At 39.7% G+C, this 17,261-nt stretch overlaps 2 protein-coding genes across 3 annotated transcripts; both read left to right on the plus strand.

Moving 5' to 3' along the window:
- LOC117257649 (charged multivesicular body protein 4c-like) lies at window positions 1-7,787 on the plus strand. Its single transcript, XM_033627889.2, has 5 exons — window positions 1-354; window positions 3,120-3,297; window positions 4,358-4,472; window positions 5,040-5,166; window positions 6,452-7,787. Exons 1-5 carry the CDS (start codon window positions 171-173, stop codon window positions 6,514-6,516), a joined length of 669 nt encoding a protein of 222 aa, XP_033483780.1. The 5' UTR covers window positions 1-170; the 3' UTR covers window positions 6,517-7,787.
- Window positions 7,788-9,900: 2,113 nt separating this feature from the next.
- On the plus strand, window positions 9,901-16,825 carry eif2s2 (eukaryotic translation initiation factor 2, subunit 2 beta). Of its 2 annotated transcripts, none has more exons than XM_033630194.2 (9): window positions 9,901-10,040; window positions 11,582-11,765; window positions 11,870-11,988; window positions 12,152-12,281; window positions 12,367-12,467; window positions 13,413-13,561; window positions 13,674-13,730; window positions 13,886-13,971; window positions 15,354-16,825. In XM_033630194.2, the coding sequence occupies exons 1-9, from the start codon at window positions 10,026-10,028 to the stop codon at window positions 15,527-15,529; spliced, it is 1,017 nt and encodes a 338-aa protein (XP_033486085.1). In that variant the 5' UTR covers window positions 9,901-10,025; the 3' UTR covers window positions 15,530-16,825. The 2 variants fall into 2 exon arrangements, with proteins under 2 accessions (XP_033486085.1, XP_033486086.1); XM_033630195.2 differs by having other exon boundaries at window positions 11,888-11,988.
- Window positions 16,826-17,261: the final 436 nt, after the last annotated feature.

A 17,261-nucleotide genomic window follows, 5' to 3' on the forward strand; every position in this document is an offset into this window, starting at 1 on the left:
GGGCCCTTTCCAGGAAGTGGAAAAACATCAACAATCCTTGCAGGTTTCAGGCTAGGGCGAAGTGTCAGTGTAGCCTAGCAGCGAGGTAGCAAAGCTCGACTTCACCGTGTGTTTCGCAGATTCGGTTTATTATTTTATTTCACAATTAGTGTAATAGTAGCACTCCAACTATGGCGTGGATACAAAAGCTAATTGGAGGAGGTGGAAAAGGAGGAAAGGGACCGAGCCCACAGGAGGCGATCCAGAAACTCCGAGAGACGGAGGAGATGCTAACGAAGAAGCAGGAATTTCTAGAGAAAAAGATCGAGCAGGAACTGCAAATCGCCAAGAAAAACGGCACGAAAAACAAAAGAGGTGAGATACCAGAGCGTATTTTCTCATAGTTTCCACGCTGTATCCTAAGATTGCCTGGTCAACAAGGCTAAGCTAACTGTTAGCACGTTAGCTAAGTTGGCTAACTTTGCCCAGCTGTCAGAAGTGTTGCCAGTCTCACCTACCGTCGCTTTCACGGCGACAGCACCCGAGATAAGTGGATGTTTTTATCGAGTGTGTGTTAGATTTGATTAGGTTATCTCGTGAGGGGTTTTCTTTTACTTTTTAACGCTAGCTTTGCCTTTTTCCAACATACCTGTGGTGATATATTTCCGTCTGATTGATCGGTGGCCATTTAAAAAGACTTATTTAAAGGTGTGGCAAGCGACACAGCTACAGTTAGCTGTGAGACATACCACTGCAGAGAGACTGACAGTAAAGATATTGGCTCAGTGTGTCAGGACAAGGGTTGAATATCGAAGTTGCACATGTTAAACAGACGTGATATTACTGGCAGAGAGGTGGGCGTGTTTGCACCTTGGTCAGAAGTCCGCATAGAAACCTCCAGCGGGTCCTGTAGCTGCCTGGGAGCTTACTGTAGCAGATAATGATGCCACGAAACAAATAGAAAGACCCATAATGTTGTTTGTCATCAGTAATATGGGAACAAACATAATACAGTAACCAGAAGACCCTTTTATAACAAACAAATACACTATACAAGCATATAGGAGTTCATTGCCCTGGATCAGAGGTTACCAACCTTTGACCTTAAGGGACCCCTTTTCTGTCATTGAGTAAACTGACAACCCCTGACTAAGTTTTTTTTATATCATATTTAATACAGAACAGCAACACAGAACAACTGGTAATCTGTACATTTAATCCAAATAGTCGATAACTGCAGGAATTTTGTGTAAAATATGTGATTTGGATGAATTTTGGGCAGATTAATTCCTGTGAATGTTACAACAGAGATGAGTTTTCCTGATATTCTTAGGAACTTTTTATGATTCTCTTTCTGTATTATGTACTTTTTTTAGGTTTTTAACAATCATACATTCTTAATAGGCTTCTTCGGTCTTGTCTTCTCCCTTACACTTATTGTTCTATTAGCTCTTTGGTGATGTTAACTACGTACTTTTCTAACACAGCACCAGGCTGTTTAGCAGAAGGGTCTATGACTATAGCTTGTGTTCAGGACTTCCTGTAATCCTGTGGGGATTTTCTTTTTTAAACTTATATGTAGAATTATAATCTAAACTTTAAAAATAACAATTTAATTTAGTGCTCTAAACAGACATTAATGAAATGTTGAGATAAAAGGCTTACTGTATAATTTTCAGTAAGCCTTTTATTATTATTATTTATTTTTATTATTTTATTTTATTATAGGGGTGTTTTTTTACACCCCTGAAAATCAAGAAGACTCCCATTAGGACTTGGGACCCCCAGGGTTGGGAACCAGTGCTTTTGACATCAATAAGCTCATTAATGTGGTGGGTTGATTGTTGAATTTACTGTGATTATTACTTGTGTGCAAATGGACATTTTAGGTCGATGACACTGCCAGAATACAGATCGAAAGGGTCAGCAAATGTGTATGATAAATCATATGGGATGATAAATATCGTCAGTAGTGTTGTCACAATACTAGAATTTTTAACTCAACCTTGAAAAAGAGTGATATTCAATACTGTTTTCAATACTATGGGAAAAGATTGATGCTGGGGGCATAAAATTATGTTTTTATTAAAAGATAAATACATATCAAGGCTATAACATAAAACTGACAACTTTTCCTTTCTTGATTAGCGGCAGAGAACAGCAGAATGTCTGTAGTAAACATTAATAACAGGAGAGAACGAGAAACCACAGCTGGAACCCGTGAATCCATACTGCTGAACCCATTTTAATTATTCAAAATCAGTATGTAATGTATTGATAAACCAGTGTGTACTGTGGAAGTCAGGGCAGTAGTTTCAAAGACATCAGAGTAAAATTTTGACCCAAAAGTGGTGCAAAACAATAGTTAAGGGGGTCACCAGTGCAGTCAGCAGTTGTTGAGATGTGTTGCTTTCAGTGTGTTGGAGAAAGAGGTGAAACCAATTGACAGAATCACCAAGAGATTGATTTATGTCGCCACAAGCAGGGCAAAAATTATCATTTGTTATTGCAATTATGAGATATAAATCTATATTGCCCTGCCTCACCTATACTTTAGGTTATCCATTAGGTAAAGAATCGCAGGAGGTTGATAAAGTAGTCACAGTCTCTCTGGTGTTACAGTGGTTTCAACAAAAAAAAAAGCATATTCTTGTACTTGGCTTGAATACCTTCTGTACATTGACCTTACCCTAGATATTTCCTCCTCCAGCTTCACAAAGATTGACACACAATGAGTCAACCCAGCGTGACACTGACTGTCTGATAGCTTCACTACAGCCTATCAGGTTTGAGTTAGTGGTTTTGGTCATGTGACTGCTGGGGCTGTTTCATTTTTTACTTTCCAGTTTTTCCATTTCATCAACTAAGTGCCGGTCACAAGTTATGACTAATTGTTGTCACTGATGTAACAGTCACTAACATGGTAGATTGGTGTGTAAGGGTTTATCTTATGATTCCACTCAGTGGTGGGTCACTGTAAGTTCACAGAGCAAAATATATGTTGACTGTCAAAGGACAAACCAATCCCCATGACTCATAGTTTTACTTCACTGTCATTATACGTCATGTCTACACAACCAAATCTATTTTTGTGAGATCTATTCGTCCTGACTGCTCCTCTTCTCTTTTGATCTCCTCAGCGGCTCTGCAGGCATTGAAAAGAAAGAAGAGGTATGAGAAGCAGCTCGCCCAGATCGATGGCACGCTGTCGACCATCGAGTTCCAGAGGGAGGCTCTGGAGAATGCTAACACCAACACTGAAGTGCTCAAAAACATGGGTTTCGCTGCCAAGGCCATGAAGAATGCCCATGAAAACATGTAAGAGCGAGTACCAGTCACTGATTAAAAATGAACTGTGCACATTTTCCCAAAAAACAATGAATGACAGTCAGAATGAAGTTTATCAGAAAGCAGGATTCACTTAGAAGGAACATGCTTTGGTCTTTGGTGCGTATATTAAACATACATTGAACACATTAAAAGAGTACTGCAACCGTCAGGAACATAAAAATAGAATAGAAACATAACAATAAAAATATATAAAAAGGAACTTTAAAAAAATACTATAACATATCAAATATGTACAATCACTGCAGTCAAACAAACAATGTACAGACTCATACAAAAGTTATCCCTCTCAATCATCACATATGACCCATTGGAGGTGTGTGATGGTAGTGACCAGGTACACTGTAAGCATCACACAAGAGACCAAGACGCACAGTGCAGAAATAATGCTAATACAGTGAGGCAAAATGTAAAACGAGAGTGAATGTGGGGTTGACTTTCCCTTTGACTGGTGAACGTGTTTCCAAACAGTGACCAACAGTTCTGCACAGTACACGTTTACATTCTTTACAATTCAATTGATTGATGGACTGGACTGAAGTGAATCAGTGTTTATGAAAATATCATTTTTTAGGGTGCCGCAGCAGCCGCAGGTTTTAACCAGCCTGTGGCCCTTTGCTGCATGTCACCCCGTCTTTCTCCCCCCTTCAGGCTTAATACTGTCCTGTCTAATAACGGCAAAAAAGCCATAAAAATATATATTTTTTTGAATATATTTGTAGATTGCTGCTTCTCCATTTTCTTCATGGGACTGCAAGGAGAATGGAAAAAAAGAGTCGGTCTGTTTTAAATCAATAGAAAGATTATAAGGAATATGCTTTGCCCAGGATTTGACCCACATGCAGCAATACCTCCCTAATCCAAACCCATCAGCACCAAATGTTATCATAATGTTATCAGTAACAAACAGGCTCAAAAGTAATATTGTACGTATTTCCCTGCTTAAATGCTAAAATACCTCCAACTTTGCCAACTTACACTTCAGATGTAATTTGCTCACATGTGAATCACCCGCTGCTTTTCGTTTCAGGGACATTGACAAGGTGGACGACCTGATGCAGGACATTACAGAGCAGCAGGAACTGGCCCAGGAAATATCTGACGCCATCTCTAAACCTGTCGGCTTCGGAGAGGAATTCGATGAGGTGGGCGATGCTTTTCAAATATAAGATTTTTACATTCATGAGGACATGTTTTACTTCTGTGTTAACATACAGTAACAAATGATGGACTGATGATAACACAGGTTTAACCCAGTAAAGTTAAGCATCATCCTCGTTGCAGATCAGCTCTGTTTTGTGGCCCACCAGGTTAAACACAGTGTGTTGGCCTCTGTGTTTCCTGAGTCTTTACTCCAGCGTTAAGGCTGCCTTATTTTTGAATGGTCCTATTCATAGACCCATTTCACCATAATTGATGGTATTCAGTCATTTGGGGATAACACAGCAGAAAGAATGAATACGCTCCTTTTAGAAATCTCAGTCAACTGACTTGAAGTATTTTGATTAAACTCTCAGACGTTTTAGTCACCGAGTGTACAGACACACAAGATTAGGACCAGATAAAACAAATGAGAAATATTGAAAAATAAAAGCAGCATTTGATATTTAATCTGTATCATTTTACTTTGATAAATATCTTTGGTGTTTTGTCTTTGCATGAATTAGTTCATGATGATCCTCATCTTGAGTGTTGCTCGCTGTGTTTGTCAGGATGAGCTGCTGGCGGAGCTGGATGAGCTGGAACAGGAGGAGCTGGACAAAAACCTGCTGGAGATTGGGGGAGCAGAGAATGTCCCCCTCCCCAGTGTGCCTTCTACTTCATTACCTTCGAGACCTGGTAAGAGCCTTTGGATTAACCGGTACAGAAACCTGACTGCAGCATCTGTATTCATTTATTTAAGTTAAAGAAATAGTTTGACACTTTGTGGGACGTGCTGGTACTGCCCATCAAAACTGACAGGTCTGAAAAGAGCTGCCACTAAAGCCCTGGTGCCAGACACCTCAGAACACCCCCTAGAGGTCCTGTGTCCATGCCTTGACATGTTGAGGTACCACCATGGATCAGTGGTACCTCTGAGGTGCCAGCATGTCAAACGAATGCTCGATCACATTGGGGTGGGGGGAATTTTGAGGCCAGATTGATGCCTTGAGCTCTTTGTCATGTTCCTCAAGCCATTCCTAACAAGTTTTTACAGTGTGGCATGGTGCATTGTCCTACAAAACTGTGTTTAAGTGCCATCTCCTGTCATCCACATTATCTGACTTAATTATCAGGTGAAATTCCCCCATTGGAACAGTAACAACAATTTAGTTTTCCTGCTTATACACCAGTAATAACCAGTCACCCATGTAATGTCACTCTGTATCAGAAGGCAAATAACTGTATTTTTCAAAATATTGAACTTTTGCCTTAAGCTCAACTGTTAAAGGGACAGTTCACCCCAAAATTACAACTACATATTTTTCCTCTTACCTGCAGTGCTATTTATCAATCTAGATTGATTTGGTGTGAGTTGCTAAGTGTTTGAGATATCTGCTGTGTAGGAAGTGTTCATCTTATCATGTGCTTGTGACAGCACAAGATGTGAACATCAGTAGCAACCTTCTCTGCTGAGGTATAACGTTAGCCAGCTAAATGACGCTAGGTGAACTAGCGGTGGGTGCTTCCTACTGCGCTGTTATATGGTGGGCTGGTGTAGTTCAGTATAAAGAAAAGTTCCTTCATGAAAATGCTCACAACAAGGTCTGTGGTTTATCTTGAGTTACCAGGTCAGGATTTCTGGAGAGAGACATTGCTGTTGAGTTTTTCAAATGTATGTTTTTGGCACTTTGAGCACCACAAGCTGAGCACCTTCTAGTTCCATTATATTCAAGAGAAGGCAGACATCTCTACTGTCAATACCTCAAACACCTGAAACTCACAGCAGACAGTCTAGACTGATAAATAGCACTACAGATAAGAGGAAAAATATGTACTTTTGATTTTGGAACTGTCCCTTTAAAGTAGAGGTTGACCCCAGCTCACGTTGAGGTCTGGAAACCAGCTGAGATCATCTAAACATGACCGCACTGTATCACTCAAATCTCTCACAACTGTCTTTTTTTTTTTTTACCCACAAAAGCCAAGAAAGAGGAAGACGAGGACGACATGGAGGACCTGCAGCGCTGGGCGATGGAAGCCATGTAAACACTGCATCTGCCACATCATACCTGCATCAGAGAGGGAAGAGAAAGGAGCAGGGGGGGGATGAATGGACTGACAGGATGTTGTGTATGAGTGTATTTCTGTGTGTCTGAGGTGCGCTGACATTACGTAACACGAGAAAAGGCAAAAATGCTGTATACTTTGTTTTCCCAATCCCCTTTACAAATACAGAGACCCTGGGGTGCTTAGCAAACGAGCCAGTTGGGGGCTTTTATAATGAAGCTATATTACTACACCTTGGCAAAGTAACCTAATATTTTTATCCTTAATTTCAACACAGTACTTGCACACAATGGTTCTATTCCTGAGAGGTTATTTCAGTGCCCACAGAGTTCATACTGAGGTGTGATGTTATGATCTCTGTGGTGCGATAAGGAGCTGTGGTGTGAGGCTGTGTGGCACTACTGACATCACTGGATAACAGGGGAATTTTCACTGGGGCTTAATCCTGAAAAATCTGATTCCGACTCACATATTTACCTGTGTTTGTGGCGTTAAACTGGCTGGATGTCTTTTTTTTTTCCTTCTTAACAAAAATAACACTCCTTTGCTCTCCGTTATTTGTTAATGCTGTTGAAAATAGGAGAACAGCTGAGCATGAGCTGGACGAATAAGCTATGAGCTGTGTTTTTGCCAGAATCCAAACCTCCTCTTTTGTTTCAGGCCGCGTGCTTTGCCCCTTCCCCGCCTCCTCTTAGCCTCCTGTCAACATTTCAGCGACTTCTCCCTGCCTCAAAGGCATTCTCACCAGTGGTTCTTGTTATTTGGTGTAAATATCCCAAATGTGTCTCTTTTTATATTCTGTATTTCTGCCGTCACTGAGAGGTTCTGTCGAGGTTGTGTGAAGCATGCAGCGATGGGAAATCACAATACAGATCACAATGCACGGTTCGGAAGAGAGATGTTAAACCTAACAGTTTCATCCTGCTCTGTCTGTCTCAGTCCTTCCCATAAGGGTTTTTGTTTCAAATTGTATAATGTTGAAAAAATAATAATAATAAACTATTGTCACAACTTATTAACTGAATCTTGGAGGAGATGGTGGTTTGTAAAAGATTAGATTATAGTCAATCTACAACATTTTGGAGTTTAAAGAGTTGATTCCTTTAGTTTTTCAAAGTCACATTGTACATTTTTTACATAGGAAAAAAACAACGCAAGGATGGATGGACAAGCATGTTTGCATTTCTATGTTTTATTTATCCAGATGAGAATATTATTTGCAAAATCATTAAAGGTTTTCAATTCTTTAATTGTAGTTTTGTCATTCATAATAGGACATTTTAATCATAATATGTCATAATTTTCCAGAGCCCAGGGAGATGTCTGAACAGCTGCCCAAAACCCAAAGGCATTTAATATCCGATCAAAGACAAAATAAAGCAGCAAATCCTCACACTTGAGAACCTGAAACCATCAGATGAGTGCTGTTTTAGCTTGAAAACTGACTTGATAGTTAAAATCCAAATATATTTCAATTAATTTCGGTCAACTAATCAATGAATTGGGAAATCATTCTACACTGAACAAAAATTTAAACACAACACTTGTTTTTGCTCCCATTTTTCACAGGTTTAAGTTAAAAATATGACACTTCTTTATGCACTCGATAGATATTTCTCTCACATTTTGGTAGCAAATTTGTAAAACTATGGTAGAATCTGTCCTGGGTATGGTATATCCAGATGCAGATTAAACAGCTTGATTACTACACAGGTGTGCCTTGGGCTGGTCATAAAAAAAAGGGCTACTGAAATGTGCAGTTTGATCACACACAAGTTTTGGGGAGCATGCTGTTAGCATGCTGACTGCAGGAATGTCCACCAGAGCTGTTACCCGTGAAGGGAATGTGCATTTCACTACCATGAGATGTCTCCAGTGTCGTTTCCGTTAATTTGGCAGTACACCTAACCAGCTCAGGACCTCTTTTATTGTGACCATCCCAAGGCACACCTGTGTAGTTGTGATGCTGTTTAATCAGCATCTTGATATTCCACACCAGGTGGATGGACATGGATGGAACATGGATTTTAACAAATTTGAGACCAAAATTTGAGAGAAATATTTCTGTTGAGTGCATAAAAAATCATAGATCTATAACTTCACCCTGTGAAAATGGGAGCAAACAAAAAGTGTTGCATTTAAAGTTTTGTTCAGTGTAGTTTTAGTTCAAATCAACACAGAAAGACACACACAGATACTGTGAGTCAAACATTTTGGACACCTACACTTATGAGATGTTGGTCACTGGTATGAACACCTGCTTCTGACTGTTCAGGTCTGCTATCAATTGGGCTTTAAATTATGCTTATCAGAGAGACATACACACTGGTTCTCAAAACTAAGGGTCACCAAAGCTTCAGGGGGGGTCACGAGACCATCTTGGTTTTAACAGGTGTAGGAGAATGTTTAAAATATATTTACAGTACACCTTTATCACAGCATTTTATTCATTTTTGTGAAGAAAACTAAATAACTTTTTTTTAATGTTTAAATTATTATTCAAGATATAAACTTTACAAAAAATCTCACAGGATCAGGACAGGGTGAAGACCTGAACGCAAGTTATAGTTACAGAGCCTTCATTTTCTGCTAAACACCCTTGTCCTGCATTGGAAAGAGGTAAAACAACCAAAGAGCAAATAGAAAATGGCTAAGCCTCAGGCCGAAAAAAAAAAACCCGGTGAATTTGTCCCCAAAAAAAGAAAAAAAATTACAAAAACAATGCAATAATACAAAAAGTTTCTAAAAAATTTCAGTAAAACATATAAAAAAAATAATGATAATGATAATTTTACTCCTATTATCGCTTGTCTCCTAATATCGATCCAGTGACTTGCACCGCCAACGATTTGAAATCGAAACCAATAACTGTATATTCTGTGATGATACAAAAACTACTGATCATTTATTTTGCAAACCTATGTATTGAAGCTTTATGACTTGATGTACATGATTGGCTTTCCCTGAAAGTTTTTCGTTGTGAAAGTTTTTCTTAAAATGACACTGTTTACTTGTTGTACTTGGAAAGTTTTATGTACACAAATTAGGGCATTAGTGTGTTTCATAATGAGTTTCTTATTTAAAAGCCCTAAAGTAAAAAAATAAAACGCAATGGAACTGTTTAGCATAATATGCATATGATTTACAAAAAAACCCAGCCCTTTTTTAAACTTTAATCTGTTTAGTTTTTATTTAATGTTTTGTTATTTTGTCTGCATGGACCTGATTCTTCTGATCCTTTTGATCAAATGCAAAGAAACATCTTAAAGCCAAAAAGGACATATTTAGCAACAGTTTGGGTTGTGCAATATTGCTCTTGAACACCCGACTGCAACGCGACGTCGCAAAGCATTGACGTCACGATTTGGCGACTTCACGCCTGCGTACTGCGGACTCAGCGCTGATGCAAGAAATTTTCGGCGCAGCCTTGTGGGACTGATCGAGGAACAAAAAGTAGCCAGATTTCAGTCACTTTTCAGCCCGCAAACATGTCAGGAGACGAGGTAAGCCCCCCGGGGTATCCGCTGTTCGGTCTGTGTCGGTGTGTACACTTGTTGGGTGAAGTTAGGTGAATTATCGGGTCTAATCGGTGCTGAGGATGACTTTGGGCCTCGGAACTGCTGCTCCCCTCCCTGTACGCACCAGCTCTCACATGGCTGCAGCCGAGCTAGCAACGGCCCCACCAGCTGAAATGACAAAAAAATGTATCCAGTACACCTCTGAATCACGGTGTAACACAGCGTGAAGGTTATTAAATATGACGGTGGTCTATTAATCCGCCCTGTCACAGCTGCTGGGTAACTGAAACTGAAGGGTTGAAGTTAGCTAGTTAGCTAGCTAGTGTTAGCTGGCCAGTTACTAAGCTGCAGCGCTAACGGCCAGTGTTCAGCCGTTACTGTGCTTTAACGTTAGCTCTGTTAGGCGTATCACAACCATCGAAGTATGCTGGTCAACACCATTAAAATTAAATATCACAATGTTTTTTTATAACTGTACGAGACTCTAAATCAAATTAAGCTTGCTTCATGTAATTTCTGGTCTCCGTCAATTAAAGAAAATACATCTGAGAGCGATGACAAATTAGTATTTCAAAATATTGCATCAGTTAACTGAGAAAACTATAGCGCTGGTTGTTAAGACGAGGAGGAGTGCTGTAATATTACATATCAAGCGTCATATCATAACACCTATCTTAATGTGTCTCTGAATGGCAGGTGTCTGTTTTGAGGCTGTATTCTCGACTATTTTCAATATTGAGTAATTGTTGTTGTCCTTATCAATTGTATACTCCATGATATGACAGAGAGTAGTCCCAGATTCCCAGTTGGCATATTTAGATGTTTTATTTTGTCCGACAAACTATCCAATTGATCTCCTAAAGATATTTTATTAACTGTCATTAAAGTCAAATACTGTAGTCCCATTTGAGAGTCTGTCATATTTGCAAAGCATGACATATCAGTCATTTTGCAAATGAATGTCATTGACTATTCCGTTAATGTCATCAGTCACTGAATCACAGTTTTATATCAAGGAACAAAATATGTAACAGCACTCATCTTTTGTTTAATGTTATCAGTGGATCTTTACTAGGGAAACTAGTCATGGGTTAAATGACAAGTTACCCTTTAAATGTCAAGTGGCCATGGTAAAAGAGTGATAATACACAAAACTAACAGTATCAGTAGAGGAGATGTCTGTCTGCCTCACTCAGCATATTTCTGTAACTGATAATGATCACACCGAAACACACTGAAAATGATCTGTTGTGGCCCAACGGATGCAACTGATTTGAAGACATATTAAGAAAATCAAAGTTGTGATTCATTGCCTGTCTATAAATTAATTAATCCATTCAGCATCTGTAAGCACTTACCTTATTCAGAATCACCATGAATATCAAATATCACAAGAGTCGAAGCTAGGAAAACATCTAATTAGTCGAGCAATTGATTAAACCAAATTATTTCTCAAAAGAGAAAAACACCATCACAAATTCGTCACAGTTGTAAAACTTCATGTTCTTTTGTTTCTTTTCTTTCAGATGATTTTCGATCCCAACATGACCAAGAAGAAGAAGAAAAAGAAGAAGCCCTTCATGTTGGACGAGGAAGGAGGAGAGGGGATGGGAGGAGAAGAGGCTAAAGAGGTGGAGGCGAAGGAGGCAGAACCAGAGACTGGCGACGACAGGGAGCTGGATCTAGATGAAGATGAAGGCAGGAAGAAAGGTTAGAATGAAAATAGAGATGCCTCGGCGTTGGTGCATAATCTTTGTGAGGGATGTTACATAATGCATCTAACCGCCAGACTGCAGTAAGTTTTATTAAAGCAGTTTGTTTTGCCCTTCCAGAGCCGTCCGATGATTTGAACGACTTGAACTTCTTCAACCAGAAGAAAAAGAAGAAGAAACCCAAGAAAGTATTTGATAATGATGTTGAGGAGGGATTAAAGGTCAGTCACAGCTTAAACCACCACCAGTTATTTCTTCCATCCCATCAATCATTTTACATCAGCACTGTTTGCCCCACTTCTATCATTGCCTTCCCTTCACTCTTTTTTCTCTTGTCTTAACTACATTCACATGGTGCTACATTTTTTCACTTGTCTGAATCAGGAGCTGAAAATTGAAGGAGAGCAGGTAGAGGTGCTGGAAGAGGACAACCTGGACTTGATGCTTCCCACCAAAAAGAAAAAGTCAAAGAAAGTGGACTTTGACGAGGGAGAGCCACTGGAGAAGGATGACGGTGAGAATAAGTCAACTCATGTTAAAAAGCAGAAAACTAAAGGAGGACACGTGTGTGCTAAAATGTTTGTGTGATGTGTTTCCAGCGTTGGAGGATGATGAGGGGAAGAACAATGATGGAATTTCATTTAGCTCCTCTACTGGACCAGCCTGGGCCGGCACCGAAAGAGACTACACTTATGATGAGGTAAGATAGCTGCTAACACACACACACACACACACACACACGGCCAACACATGGCCATATGTAATTCATTCTACACACGGAAGGACAGCTTGTTTGTGTTCAGGGAAATGGAAAGATGTAAGTTTAGATAATGTTGTGACACAGCAAGTCTTTTCATCCACTCAAATGTCATATCTTGTTGTGTATGCACAAGTTGAAAAAAGAGTTGCATCAAAGAATGTAGCAAGGGGAAAAAGAGGAAGGTATCTCAGTTCTTAACATCTTTATTTCCTGTAAACTGGATCAAATACAAGAAGTGATCGGGGAGAGTGTGTTCAAATCTGACCATACAAACATAATATACAGGAAAAGGACGCTCCCTATAAATCCAGAAAGTGCTTAATAATCACAAGACAAAAAATCACTGAATAAAATGTTGATTTATACAGCAACATTAAAAGCACACTTTCCTTTTGTCTTACTCCTGGAATGAGGAACAACCAACACACCCTAATGAAAGGACGTGAGAGACCTGCTGCAGCTGTAGGGCCACAGTAGCTCTTTAACGTAGGCAGGTGTCTGACCATGCAAGACTCTAAATGTGATCACAAGAATCTTAAACTGAAATATAACTCTGATGGGATGCTGGTGTAAAGACTCAAAGTGGAGTTACATGAAACCTTTTGGATGACTTGTCAGAAGCTTGGCAGCAGCATTTTGGGCCACTTGTAGGTGATTTAGTGGAGTCTTGCCAAGGCAGGTGAAAACAGAACTGCATTAGTCAAGACTGAAAGAAATAAGCGCATGAATAATCATCTCCCACTCAGCTAGGGACACAGTGGGCTTGACTTTAGCAACATTCCTCAGATGGTACAAACAGGAGTGAAACCAAATAATGAAAATGGTGGTCAAGACTCAAATCCTGGTCCACAGTTGGCTTTACTCTTTGCACCTTCTCCGTCTCAGCTCCTGAACCGAGTCTTCAACATCATGAGAGAGAAGAACCCTGACATGGTGGCTGGTGAGAAGAGGAAGTTTGTGATGAAGCCTCCTCAGGTGGTTCGAGTGGGAACCAAGAAAACCTCCTTCGTCAACTTCACAGATATCTGCAAACTGTGAGCCTCCCTCTTTGTACACACGTCTCACACTGTTACTGCCAGTCCCAATTCACACTAGTACTCCATTTTAAAAGTACTAAGAACTGACCTTTTATGTACTTCATCACAGGTTGCATCGTCAGCCTAAACATCTCCTCGCTTTCCTGTTGGCTGAGCTGGGAACAAGGTAAGATTTAGTATTTACAATCAAGACATTTATGAATATATAATAATTAGATTTTGTGTCAGTTTTAGGCACTAGTTTCTAAACTGAATGGGAATATTTCTGTGTGCGTTGTTATGTAAGTTTAAATTTTTTGTGTTCCTGTTTTCTCCTCACAGTGGTTCCATAGACGGAAATAACCAGCTTGTGATCAAAGGCAGATTTCAACAGAAACAGATAGAAAATGTGTTGAGAAGATATATCAGTAAGTAACAAATAAACCTAGTAATTATTTATTAATTATAGTAAATACAAATCCAATTTGATTCTTTTTGAATAACCACTATCGTTTTTTTTAGTCTTTTTTTCATCATACTCACTCATTGTCTGTATTCAGCTTTAGTTTATGAGTATAATACAAGAATGATTTATGATTTATCCCATTCACAAAGAAAGGGCCCTTACAACCACTACACAGGGTTTGTTTGGTCATGAAATTCCTGAAAAAGTTTTGAACTTAAAAAAAAGTTCCAGTTTTGGAAAAGGTTTTTTAAATATACATTGTTTTGGCTTAAAATACGTTCATAAAAATCCTAAAACATGATGTTGCGTGAAATATGTTCCTTGTATTACCAATTTAAAATCTAGTGCTGCATGACTGTTGAAACATTGTGACTTGATACACATAATCCAGACCAGCAATATGTCATCGTAGAGGCTTCATCCCCTTTTAGGAGAAAGAAACGTGCTGTTACATGGGCAGAAAAACAAGAAAGTGCTGACAAGCTGTTGTTTAGCTAGATAATCACAGCTTTCACACTTAGATTTGTGCCATGTAAGATCTGTGAATATTCACTGTCAGTGTGGTGAATCACTAAATGATGCTGCTGACAGCTACTACTGATGGTTAGCTAACACTAGCTTGAGTGGGAGGCTGCTCGTCTCAAACTAAATCTTAGCCCAGCCTAGATGAACCAGTTGGCTGTTAACATTTTGGTTATTTACAGACAACATTTAGTCTTCTGATGATTAGTTGTGATTCATTCAAATACACATATGTGATTGAATCACCAGGATCCAGACATCTGTAAATTTCTAGATACAGCTTGCTGTGGAAATGTCTAACAAGCAGGTCAAGTTAGCAAGCGCTACTCGTTTACTTATTCGCAAATACCTGAGGTGTGTGTGTTTAGTAGCGTATGGCTGTCTTGCTATATAAGCCTACCCATTGTTAAGTACTTAAATAAAGTTGTGTAATGGGGTAAAACATTATGGGAAAGTTATGGAAGTGCTTTGAAAATGAATCGTAATAATGTGTGGGAAACCTGACTACAGGTATCGGGTATTATTATATCTTTTTTATTTGGAGGAATCTTGGCAACAAGTCTTGAATAATAAAATTATGCAAATATTAAGTGGCAGCTCCCACAAAGTTGAGGTGGAAGTCACAAGAAGGAAATAGATATAAACAGTTGATCAAAGTCTAGTTAATGTCATTCATTTATTCTTAAATGTTACTTGTCCACCAGGACTCTGACAGTGGTCTCTTAATCAACTCTGCCTACATTATTTAATTTATGATTTGCACACCTTGCCTGTACTTCCTTACCAAGAACAGTGCTAATAACCATCTTCTCACCCCCGCAGAGGAATACGTGACATGTCACACCTGCCGCTCCCCAGAGACCATCCTGCAGAAGGACACTCGCCTCTATTTCCTGCAGTGTGAAACGTGCCACTCCCGCTGCTCCGTTGCCAGCATCAAGACCGGTTTCCAGGCTGTGACGGGCAAGAGGGCGCAGCTTCGCGCCAAAGCCAACTAAAGACCACCGAAACTGGGCTCCCCCTCCTCTCTCGGCCTCCCCCTTTCCCCCTGAGAAGGGCCGAAGCTGGGGTCGGACGCCCCCATGATTTGCTAAAAGGACTCTCTGAATCGAACTGCGGGAGGGTTTGGCTGTTGTTTAGTTGTGTCGTGGCCTGACCAGGCAGGGAGTGAGAGAGTATCTAAAGCTGACAGATGGGGTTCAGGCACCGCACACAGATGATGTGTACCCCACACACACACACTGTTGGATGCATTTGATTTGTTGTCTGGCTGATGAACCCTCCACCTCCCAGGTTTTTTTTTTTTTTTCATTTGCTGTGATTCTTGATTCCTGCAAGAAAACCCTGATTTAACATGGCTTTCTCATTCTTTTCTCTCCCTCTCTACATACACCAGACATGAATATATCTTTGGATAAGGAATACACCTCTCCATGCAACCAGCCAAATTATATTAAGCTATGTTGATCTGCGATGACAGAGCGTAAATTCTCTGGTAACTGTAGCCATGTGGCTCCTGTGGTCACCTGCTTATTCCTAATTTCCACATCGCTTAAACCCAAGGTTGTGTTTCTGGTCTGGCCCTACATCCCAAAAACTGCCAGTTCAGAATTTTCTACTCTAGCTTTTCAAAGATAGAAATCAACATCACCAGGCGGGAGTCCTCAGAGGAAGATTTGTCACTCTAACTAGTCTGTGAAGGGCTCAGTTACAGACCTGTTTTCAACCACCTTTTATCAGGAGTTGACCTTAAAGTCAAACAACTAGGGGTTGATAAAGTGAAGAGCACCTTCTCATTGAAGACTTTAATAGAGAGGTTGTGTGTGAGACAGATATAAATTATACAGTGTGTTTATGAGTGCTTTTGTGGCATTGATGAGCAGTTGTGTATTTCGTTATTTCTTCCTTTGACCTTTGAAGCAGAGACCAACACATTTTATCAAACAACGGAGATTTGATCTGAAAATGAATAAAAGTCATTTTGTCGAGAAGAGCTCATGACACTCCCCTAACACAAACACCCTAAATGCTTCCCCCTAAAAACAGCCTCTGAGCTGGCTCCTCAGATCAGTCTCCTCTAACAGGTCTTTATTTTCAGCTGTGGTTGTAGACATTTACAACACAAGGTAGCTAGACTATGACCCCATTCAGTCCAATGATCATGGATGCTACATGTTCTACATATTATTGGCTCTGCTCATGTTTGAGAAGAATGTAGATAAGAAGGTCTGGCTTGAATTGTTTTAAAAACCTGGTTTTTACAAAAATAAAATATTCTACTCTCTCTCTCTCCATTACTGTTTTTCACTCTGTGCTTACATCCATGTCGACACAATTTGTTTTGTACAGAAAAAGCTACATTCATATGCTTATATGTCACTTGTTAGATATTCAATCTTATTTTAAAGTTAATTGCCTCAAATCTAACTGTAGTGACTGGAGACAGTTTGTTGGATGAATTACTGAATGGGCCTATCAGGCAGAAGCCCAGGGGCCCAGGGTGGGGCTGGCTTTCACCTGTCAAGCCATTAAAATTAACATGTAGTGACCAGCAGGAGATCAAAATGACCACAAAGAAAGATACAGAACTACAAAACAGATTATTAACAACTACAAACAGACAGAAAACAACAAAGAAGAGGCAAAACCACCACAAAGTCTTGCCTTGTTCTTGTGTAGGAGAGGTGGTGGGGCCCTTTACATATCTCTACCTAGGGGCCCATTGTCTCA

Source organism: Epinephelus lanceolatus, chromosome 8, assembly GCF_041903045.1.
Source record: "Epinephelus lanceolatus isolate andai-2023 chromosome 8, ASM4190304v1, whole genome shotgun sequence".
Lineage (NCBI taxonomy): Eukaryota > Metazoa > Chordata > Actinopteri > Perciformes > Serranidae > Epinephelus > Epinephelus lanceolatus.

What these genes read in the sequence shown, in the direction of transcription:
- LOC117257649 (XM_033627889.2), top strand. Translation starts at nt 171, where the DNA reads ATGGCGTGGATACAAAAGCTAATTGGAGGAGGTGGAAAAGGAGGAAAG. An exon ending in AAGAATGCCCATGAAAACAT is followed by an intron (nt 3,298 to 4,357) that starts GTAAGAGCGAGT and finishes TTTTCGTTTCAG; the next exon opens with GGACATTGACAAGGTGGACG. An exon ending in TTCATTACCTTCGAGACCTG is followed by an intron (nt 5,167 to 6,451) that starts GTAAGAGCCTTT and finishes TACCCACAAAAG; the next exon opens with CCAAGAAAGAGGAAGACGAG.
- eif2s2 (XM_033630194.2), top strand. An exon ending in GAGACTACACTTATGATGAG is followed by an intron (nt 12,468 to 13,412) that starts GTAAGATAGCTG and finishes TCTCCGTCTCAG; the next exon opens with CTCCTGAACCGAGTCTTCAA. An exon ending in TTCACAGATATCTGCAAACT is followed by an intron (nt 13,562 to 13,673) that starts GTGAGCCTCCCT and finishes ACTTCATCACAG; the next exon opens with GTTGCATCGTCAGCCTAAAC.